The sequence below is a fragment of the Mus caroli genome, chromosome X, assembly GCF_900094665.2.
Source record: "Mus caroli chromosome X, CAROLI_EIJ_v1.1, whole genome shotgun sequence".
Classification (NCBI taxonomy): domain Eukaryota; kingdom Metazoa; phylum Chordata; class Mammalia; order Rodentia; family Muridae; genus Mus; species Mus caroli.
The window spans coordinates 149,583,939-149,594,837 of NC_034589.1; the positions used below are offsets into that span (position 1 = coordinate 149,583,939).

At 36.8% G+C, this 10,899-nt stretch overlaps 1 protein-coding gene across 1 annotated transcript in view; it reads left to right on the plus strand.

The window, feature by feature from the left end:
* The window catches only part of Scml2 (Scm polycomb group protein like 2), a 90,730-nt gene that overhangs the window by 29,871 nt on the left and 49,960 nt on the right, over positions 1 to 10,899 (plus strand). The window contains exon 7 of the mRNA XM_021153348.2: positions 3,546 to 3,629. Coding sequence (XP_021009007.1) covers positions 3,546 to 3,629 — 84 coding nt within the window. The remainder of the gene's footprint in view (positions 1 to 3,545; positions 3,630 to 10,899) is intronic.

The following is a 10,899-nucleotide window of genomic DNA, read 5'->3' on the forward strand; positions in this document are numbered from 1 at the left end:
CCAGGGTAACCTTTGATCCTTCTCTGAATGCAAGAATTAAGGGAGTTTGAGCAGGTGACTGATAATCCCTGTCTCAACAGCTCACAGACAATATACAAATTACATTACCAACTCCCTTTATCTATTCCTTTCACTCCCCCTTCCTTAAATCTACAATGCTCCACCCCCATTTGCTAGAAATTCAGGCTTGCTCAGACAACTTAGACTTTGTTGGTAAGTCCCTTTCTCCAGAAATTCAGTTTTAATCCTGCTAAGGAGTATGGCTATGAAGTGGGACCTAAGTCACCCTAATGGGAAATAGAGCAGCAGCTTGCATTTCAGGGGTATTCATAAAGGTAGGAATTATCTTTATATTGTAACTAATGTCTGGTGAAATAAATTTATTGTCTACCTTGTTAGTTTTTATTCAAGATAACCCTAAGATTACAGTTACTCCAGACAGTCCTGCCTTAAATATTACTTATTGAAACTTTTATCACTATTATTTGATTAGTAACTTTGAAAAGTTGTTTTTAAAAGATATAGGGAAATATCAGTCTTTGCTTATTTCAACCATAAAAATCTTTGTATTTATAAAACAAACAGCAATCTGATTATTAAAAATACGGCATATAATTATTTTGCATTTAATATACTTTTAGTATTAGAAAATATGTTGCTAGTTCCTAGATGGGCATCTACATAGATCATCAAAATGACAGAGGAGCTAAGGTCCAGACTTGTTACTATTATTATAGTAGTAGAGTATAGGTGATAGACAAGTGGGAAGTGAGTATAAGTCTTCTGATTAGAATTGGGAAATTGATGCAAGATCCACCAAGTTTTAAATTAAAAACTTGGACAATTACCACTACATTTTAGAAACTAATTTTCTATTGTAGCTTAGTTCTTTTTCCTTGTAAAATCAGTTTGTAAATAAATAATAAATAGTTGAAAATGAGAAAGGAAGGAGAGAAATTTTTTTCTTGTTGAGGACTCTGTAGAAAAGTAGAAGGCAAAGTGGAAAACTAGTATCCAGAAGTCTTTAGATGATGATAAAGAATATGTGATAATCTGTGGAATTGTGTTGTATATGTGTAAATGGATGGCTAAAACATACAGACCGAGGGTATTCTTGTGACTAGAGGTAGGTAGTATTGTGTATTTCCAGAAATTAACTACCTGGACAACAGAGAGACCTTTTCATTATGGCATGCCAACAGGTTTTCTGAAGGACTTCTACCTGTGATACATAAAATAATATACCTTTAAATTCTGAGATTGCTTGAGACTGAGTTGAAGTTTTGAGGATTCTAACATTCATTGCTGACAGTGAGACTATATATCTATTAGTTTTAGTTAATTCATCCCTCAGTCTCAAGGACTAGTTCTCTGGCCTCTAGAGATAGCAAATCCAAGAATGATGAAGTTCTATATATAGTGGTAGAGTATTTGTGTATAATCTATGCATACCATCCTTTGTATTTTAAATCATCACTAAACTACTTAGTCCTAGTCCAAATGTGCTACAGAAATAGTTGTATTGTGTCATTTAAGAAATAATTACAAAGGTCTGTATATGTTCACTGGTGGTACAGATTTTTTTCCTTAGTTTATTGGTGGTCAGATCTACAGATATAGGGCAGGCTGTATGACAACTCCAAAAGTTACATTCCTTCCTATGTAAGTGAAATATTATGCTTATATCAAATAGGTTTTTTTCTCTAAAATAGTTATTCTTGCTGTTATTTACAGAAGTGTTTAGATTGTTTATCTATTTTGACTCTCAGGAGACAATTATTCTAGGTTCCTGTCTGCAACCATAAAAGTATCATTAATACTGTCGGGTTGGTTCTCTACCTTTGGGATGTTATTTGGTCTTTTTCCCTTTCTGCTTTTAATATTTTCTTTCTTTCTTTCTTTCTTTCTTTCTTTCTTTCTTTCTTTCTTCTTCCTTTCTTCCTTCCTTCCTTCCTTCCTTCCTTCCTTCCTTCCTTCCTTCCTTCCTCTCTCTCTCTCTCTCTCTCTCTCTCTCTCTCTCTTTCTTTCTTTTTTTTTTGCAGATTTTGTGTTTAGAATATAATGTGGTGGGAGGATTTTGTTTTCTTGTCCAATCCAATTGGTATTTTGTAAGCCTTTTGTGTGTTTATAGTCAAGTTTATTTAGGTTGGGGAATTTTTCTTCTAAATATTTTTTAAAACTATTTTCTGGTTCTTGGGGCTGGGACTCTTAACCTTTCTATTCCTATTATTCTTAGGTTAAGAATTTTCAGAGTGTCCCAGATTTCCTGGATGTTTTATATGAAGAATCCCTTTTTTTAGATTTAACACTTTCTTTGCTGATATTTTATTATATATGCTTTAGAATATTTTAATTAATAATTGGAATATTAGTTCCCTATACTCATAGAGACCAACTAGAGACGGAATATTAGTTCCCTATACTCATAGAGACCAACTAGAGACATCTTACAGAACATGCATTGCATTTTGTTTTCATGTTTATAGAATTGTATTGATTTTTTTATTTACTTAGATATTCTTATCCTTTTATTGCAGTAATTACTAGGAAATTGCCAGAAAGTAATCTTTCAAATATTTGGTACATATTTTTTCCCCTTGAAAGTATATAAAGGTTGAATTTTTCACTTCAAGGTTGAAGCCTATAAAATTGAAAACTTAGTTATTTTTATTCAAAAATAACTGAGGTCAACCAAGATAAATGTTTTTATCAACAAAATCCAGGGAGGAAAATTAAATCACTACATTGGCTTACTGAGAAAAAAAATGATGCTTGTTTTTACCACTACTTTAAATTGTAGTCCTTTGAGGTTTACTTGTAAGCCTTCTTAAAAGTGAACATAAAATGTATTTACCCTCATTACTTGATTCTGTATTTTCAAATCCTTTGGAGTTTGTTGCTTTATATTGCAATATTACCATTTTCATCTCTTATTTTACTGATTTGTTTATTTGTTTTGGTTAGTGTAACTAAAGGTTTATCAGTTTTTATATTTCAATAAAGTAAATATTTAATTTTTTTTTTTTTGCTTTTTGCTTCAGTAATTTTAGGGTTAGTCATTTTCCCTTCTGCAAATATTTAGTTGGCTTGTTTTTATTCTTCTAAGACCTTCAGAAACATCATTAGATTATTTGATATCTAATTTTAATATAGATACCCTTATCTATAAAATTCTATCATGTATCAAAAATGTGTGTAATATCAGCAATAAAATTTTTTATTTAGAATTGGTAATTTATGCTATATAAAATGTTTTTCTATTAAAGAAATTATTGATGCATGTTTACTGCAATATCTGTTTTTAAACTGTTAATATATAGACATAATCTGGCAAGTTAACTTCACATAAAATATTAGTAGTGTAGTATCTAAATTAATTGGAAACTTACGTATTACATGAGAATGACTGTGGTCTTTTTATGATAGAAATATATTAGTGTATAACTTATAAGAATCTTTAATATTAGGCATTAATATAGAAATATAATTTGTTCTAACTTTTAAGTGCCCATAATTTTTATTCCTCTCTTTGTTTCTCAAAATAGTTGAAAAAAGACCAAGGCGCAAAAGAAGGACCAGACTATGGAGACTTAGAACTGCTCTTTTGGGAAATGAAGAAGAGGCCCCAGGTGATTGTCTCACAATATGATTTTTGTACATTGAATAATAGTTTGGTGCTTTCAAAAGGAAAGACTTTGGTGTTTTAAGAAAACAAATACAAAAGGTAGACCAATGTTAAATTGCTAGAGATTTTCACTGTGAGGAGTAAATTATGCTTGTTACTTAATGAAAGCCTACTTTTGAGAAAATTAGACTATTTCCTGATGATATGAAATTCTGATGTACCTATAACTTCAATTTAAGTAGTACCTTTGTTTAAAATATTTGTTTTCTTTTTAAATTGCTGTTCTTTTTATTTTAATTTTACTTTTAAAAATTTTATATAATCTTTTTTTAACACTCCAGATTTTATCTGCTTCCCAGTCCTCCCTCTGAATGTTCCACATCCAATATCTCCTTCCCTACTTGTCTCCATGAGGATATCCCCACTCCCCAACTCTCACCCTACCAAACCTCTCCATTCCCTGTGGCCTCTGGTTTCTTGAGGGTTAGGTGCTTCTTCTCTGACTGACTCAGACCTGACAGTCCTCTGCTGTATATGTGTTGGAGGCCTCATATCAGCTGGTGTATGCTGCCTGGTTGGTAGTCCAGTGTCTGAGAGATCTCATGGGTCCAAGTTAATTGAGACTACTGGTCCTCCTACAGGGTAGCCCTCCTCCTCAGCTTCTTCCGGGCTTTTCCCTAATTCAACCACAGAACATCAGCTTCTGTCCATTGGTTGGATGTAAATATCTGCATCTGACTCTTTCAGCTGCTTGTTGGGTCTTTCAGAGAGCAGTCATGATAGATCCCTTTTTGTGAGCACCCCTTAGCCTTAGTAATAGTGTCAGGCCTTGAAGCCTCCTCCTGAGTTATATCCCACTTTGGGCCTGTCACTAGTGAGGACCTCCTTTTCCTCAGGCTCTTCTCCATTTTTCTCCCTGCAGTTCTTTCAGAGAGGAACAATTATGGGTCAGAGTTTTTGACTGTGGTATGGCAACCCCATCTCTCACTTGATGCCCTGTGTATCTGCTGGAGGTGGGTTCTATAAGTTCCCTCTCTACCTTGTCGGGCAATTACAAAAGGATGGACCATCCAGAGACTATCCCAGCCAGGGATCCATCCCATAATCAGCCACCAAACTCAGACACTCTTGCATATGCCAGCAAGATTTCTTGTGTGAGGCTATGGCAGTGCCTGGCAAAAACAGAAGTGGATGCTCACAGTCATCTATTGGATGGAACACAGGGCCCCCAGTGGAGGAGCTAGAGAAAGTACCCAAGGAGCTGAAGGGGTCTGCAACCCTATAGGTGGAACAACAATATGAACTAATCAGTACCCCCAGAGTTCGTGTCTCTAGCAGCATATGTAGCAGAAGATGGTCTAGTCGGCCATCATTGAGAAGAGAGGCCCCTTGGTCTTGCAAGCATTATATGGCCCAGTGCAGGGGAACGCTAGGGCCAAGAAGTGGGAGTGGGTGGGTAGCAGAGCAGGGTGCAGGGAGGGTACAGGGAACTTTCGGGATAGCATTTGAAATGTAAATAAAGAAAATATCTAATAAAAAATAAAGTCCCTCCCTTTGGGTCCTGAGAGTCTCTCACTTCTCAGGTCTCTGGTAGATTCTGGAGGGTCCCATCACCTCTTACCTCCCGAGGTTCCCTGTTTCCATTCTTTCTGTTGGCCCTTCATGCTTCAGTCCTTTTCCCTCACCTAATACCTGATCATGTTCCCCTCTTCTCCTCCATGTCCCCTTTCCTACCCAGGTACCTCCCTCTCTTCCACTTCCTGTGATTGTTTTCTTTTCCCTCCCAAGTGGAATTGAGGCAGTTTCACTTAGACTGTTTGGCTGGTTAACCTTTTTGAATTCTGTGGACTCTATCTTGGATATTCTGTAGTTTTTTTTTTCTTTTGGCTAATATCCACTTATTAGAAGTCCATATCATGCATGTCCTTTGTGTCTGAGTTACCTCACCCAGGATATTTTCTTTCTTTCTTTCTTTTCTTTTTCTTTTTCTTTTTTTGTTTGTTTTTTGTTTTTTGAGACAAGTTTTCTCTGTATATCCCTGGCTGTCCTGGAACTCACTTTGTAGGCCAGGCTGGCCTTGAACTCAGAAATCTGCCTGTCTCTGCCTCCTGAGTGCTGGGATTAAAGGCTTGTGCCACCACCCCCAGCTCTTCTTTCTTTTTTTATTAGATACTTTCTTCATTTACATTTCAAATGCTATCCCCTTTCCTAGTTTCTTCTTCCAAAATCCCCCACCCTGCTCCCCAATCTACCCACTCCTGCTTCCTGGCCCTGGCATTCCCCTTTAGTGGGGCATATAATTTTTGCAAGACCAAGGGTCTCTCCTCCCATTGATGGATGACTAAGCCATCCTCTGCTACATATGCAACTTAGAGACACAAGCTCTGAGGGGTACTGATTAGTTCTTATTGTTGTTCCTCCTATAGGGTTGCTGACCCCTTTAGCTCCTTGGGTACTTTCTCTAGCTCCTTCATTGAGGGTACTGTGTTCCATCCAATAGATGACTGTGAGCATCCACTAGTGTATTTGACAGGCAATGGCATAGCCTCAAAAGAGATAGCTATATCAGGATCCTGTCAGCAAAATCTTGCTGGCACATGTAATAGTGTCTGGGTTTGGTGGTTGTTTATGGGATGGATTCCCCAGGTGGGGCAGTCTCTGGATGGTCCTTTCTTCCATCTCAGCTCCAAACTTTGTGTCTGTAACTCCTTCCATGGGTATTTTGTTCCCCATTCTATGAAGGAATGAAGTATCCACACTTTGGTCTTCCTTCTTCTTGAGTTTCATGTGTTTTGCAAATTGTATCTTGGGTATTGTAAATTTCTGGGCTAATATCCACTTATCAGTGAGTGCATATCATGTGTGTTCTTTTGTGATTGGATTACCTCACTCAGGATGATATCCTCTAGATCCATCCATTTGCCTAAGAATTTCATAAGTTCATTCTTTTTAATAGCTGAGCAGTACTCCATTATATAAATGTACCTCATTTTCTGTATCCATTCCTCTGTTGAGGGACATCTGGGGTCTTTCCAGCTTCTGGCTATTATAAATACGGCTACTATGAACATAGTGGCGCATGTGTCCTCATTACAAGTTGGAACTTCTTCTGGGTCTATTCCCAGGAGAGTTATTGCTGGATTGTCCAGTAGTACTATGTCCAATTTTCTGAGGAACCGCCAAACTAATTTCCAGAGTGGTTGTACAAGCTTGCAATTTCATCAGCAGTGGAGGAGTCTTCCTATTTCTCCACATCCTCCAGTGTGGACTAATCTCTGAGAGACCCGGGATATAAGATGGCACTCTCACCTGAGTCCAGGGGTCAGAGCCCTCCCTGAAGGCCGACTCTACTCTGGCAGGGATGGTGCACAGAGATCAGGATGATATTTTCTAGTTCCATTCATTTGCCTGCAAAACTCAGGATGTCCTGGTTCTTTGAGAATTTGATACAGTTTATTTTGTTCATATATTCTCTCTGCTCCCAATTCCTCCAGGATCTTTCCATACCTCACTATTCACCTGATTTCCTGTTTTTTTTTTTTTTTCTGCTATTAAGTAGAGAAAGCCTGGTTTTACATGCCTTTAATCCTAGCACTCAGGAGACAGAGGCAGGTGGATTTCTGTGAGTTTGAGGACAGCCTGGTCTACAAAACAAATTCAAGGACAGCTGGTACTATTATATAGAAAAGGCATGTCTTGAATAAAAGGAGATTAAGAGGAACACATAAAAATACGAGTTGTGCATGTGTTTTCAGACTACTCTTGAACAGGCCTCTCTGAGAGTGATACACAGTGTTATTCCACTGAACAAATATGATCTTCTCTCAGAGCAGTACCTGGCTAGTGCTGAGATTTGTTACTATTTCCCCTCTTTTCATTCTAGAATTTTGTCAGCCTTGATCTTCTACAATTATACTTTTTTTTTTTTTTGCAATCTTTGTGAGTTCACTTATGCATCTTTCCTGCTTAGCCTCGAAAACGCTGTCTCTTTGAATACTTTTTACCGTCTATGATTCTTCTAATTTTTTCCTGCACTTTCACATAGATTCCTGAGCCTTGATAGTAGGGGTGTAATACAGACATGCCATGTACAACCGGTTGAGTAGTCCAATGTCTTTTACTTTCTTCCATGTAGTCCACTTGTAGGTCTCTATGTTCATTACCATCCACTGAATGAAGTTTCTCTGATAAAGCTTGAGGGATGCAAAGATGAATGAATATTTCATTATGAATCACTTTATTGTATTTACCAGTATAGCAGTGCTACATTTTCCCCCAGAGCCCCAGTCCTATCTTTTCATAGGTTATTTGTCCCATTGGCAATGTCATTTATAGGTTCCATTTCATGGGATGAGTCTTACTTAAGTCTACCGAAAAACTAATTCATTCCATAACAGTCTTACCACCATTGTGTCAGTTAGCATACCTTGAAAGTAGGTAGTTATTATAGCTCAGAGGGTTCATAGTTGTCTGGGGCTGACGATCTTTTTCTTATTGTGGTTGTGTCTGTAGTATATTTTAGTACTGTGAACCCTTGCTAGTAAGGGTGAAGCTTCAAGTTGAGTTCTAGCTGGGTTTTTCCACCACATAAGTATGTGATACATTCAGAAAATTAAAACTACTTTGCTAAATCACTTTTATTAGTACCAGATTCTTGTTTATCCTGCCTAGCTCCCAAGTGAATGAGATATAGACTATAAGATTTATTTAATCAAGCTTTTGTGGCACAATAGCTGAGCAATTATTAATCTATTTTAGTCCTCTAAGCTAATCTGACTACCTCCCAGTCCAAATCTCCAAGATGTTTGCATTTTACTATTCATTTTGCTCTCTATGCTCCAGGTGTTATTTCATGGTATCTCTGGGAGCCTCTCCATGTGGTGAATCCTTGCTCCTCTTTCTTTCTCTTCACTTCTTCCTGGAATCTGAAGTCTAGCCTTAATCTTTCCCCTGCTCAGTTATTGACTGATCAGCTCTTATTGACAATTAAGAGAATAAATGGTGAGCAATGTTTACATAAACTTGAGACAGGATATTTTTAGAATAAGCATTACAATTTCATGCTTGGATTTGTCATTTGCTTTTCTACCTTTCTATCCCTGTCTCTCTGTCTCTGTCTCTCTCTCTGTCTGTGTGTGTGTGTGTGTGCGTGTGCGTGCACGTGCACGTACGTGTGCGTGAATGTACTTAACATCAGTCATTTTCCAATAGCATTTATAAATGTGCCTATGGACATTTGGTTTGTTATAGACTTTCATCATTACACAAATACGTGCTTTGTAACCGGTGATTTCCGCTGAAGGAGATGAGTTGTGATACAGTCCTCCATCTGACCTGAAACTCTCATCTCCAAGCTGATTCCTACTTTTTCTACCTTTCTGGGAACAGTGATCCACTGATTTCAATTTTTGATTTCTTCAGTTTTTCTTTACCTGGATCTTTCTTTGCAGAACCTCTGCCTGATACATTTTGTATCATAGTTGCTGAGAATCTCATTCTATCCTGGAACTGACAGCTGAATTTCTTTACCTGCTTATTTATACTCACTTTGGGTTTATTAATAATCCATAAAAGTGGACTTTTGAGTCCTTTGTCATTTTTTTAGCATTTCAACATCTTGAATATGGTTATGTAGGAATTAGGAGTATAAAAATTATTTTTTACAATTTATCTGTACATGTGTGTCTGCATGTGTGTTTTTACATATTCATTCATTTGCAGAGACAGAAGAAGCCATTGGATAATCAGCAAATGCAGATTCAAGCAGTTGGGAGCCACTTGATATGGGTGTTAGAAACTGAACTCAAGTTCTATGGGAGGGCTTTTGAAAGTACTGAATGTTGAACCATTTTCTCAGGCCCCAAAATAATTTTAAGATGGTGCAATGGAATATGTAAACTCACTTCCAGAGACAGCCTTTAAGCTTAGTATAAAGGTTGGAACATTTACTGAATGGAGCAGAGAGAGATAGAAGTGGGAACTTAAACAGAAGAAAACATTGTAACATGTGAATATAATTAGAAATCAGATGACACTAGGATTTTTTCATAGAGATTAGAGTGGATAGTGCAGAGGGCCATATTCAGGCCATGACAGTGTTTGATGAACTTGTTTTTTATATTCTTTGGTTAGTTTGGCTTTGCTTTATTATTAAAGCATAAAAAGAATATACAGACATAGAGATCTTATGTAGTCTCCAGAATGTCTTAGCTCCTTTCCAAAAAAACAGTCTAATTTTTTTTGGTAACCTGGATTTTGTTGTTTATGACTAGAGAAATAGATGAAAAAGTGAGTTAGCAGCAGTAACTGAGTCACTGCTCAAGGGTGATATAGGAAGGAGTACTTCATTGGTAGAGGTAAACACTTTGAAAAGTTGCATCAGGTGTAGAGCAAAGCCAGAAGAAACCCAATGGATTGAATGAAAATAGACAGAATTATGGACAAACTTCTAAGTGAGTGTGTAAAACATGATTAGAGCACGTGAAACTAAAGATAACAAGTAAGGGACTTGAAATGTGGATAAAGGGACACTGTTATAAAGTAGGCAGTGGAAGGTAGTTGTTCAAAATAAAAAGTCTGGTTTATATGGGTGAATTTGTTGTTAAAGCAGGGTAAAGTTATGTTGACAGTTAAATGATTTTATTTTTGAAAGAATTTTCTTTTTGAACCTGGAGTATAAGGCAGTTTTTAAAAGTGAAGTAATAGTTTGGTGAGTAAAGTTGAACTATGGTCAGTGAAGGCTAAGTTTGTGGTAGCAATTAAGTTTTGTTAAATAATTTAAAAAATCTTTTATTTGCCCTGGTAGCTGTATACAGACTACATCCTTCTCTGTGAACAGAAGGAGTGGCATAAAAAGGTTCCAGAAAGATGGGACAGTTGGTTTGGTTTCTTTCAAGACAAGGTTTCTCTGTATAGCCCTGGCTGTCCTGGAATTCACTTTGTAGACCAGGCTGGACTAGAATTCACTGATCAGCCTGCCTCTGCCTCCCGAGTGCTGGGATCAAAGGCGTGCACTATCACTGCCCAGTGGGACAAGTTTTTTTATTCACATTATAATATGTGTTCTATTTTGATCCAGAAGTAGCAATTCTGTAGACTGTTGTATGTTTGAAAAAAACTCTCAAAAATGAGAAACTGAGGTTGGAACATACATATTTCTATTTGTATATTTCATATCTCACCCTGCAAAGAAATTTATTTAGAAATAGTTGTTTTCTTCTATTTTTTTCTTTTTTTAATATTTTTATTACATATTTTCCTCAATTACATTTCCA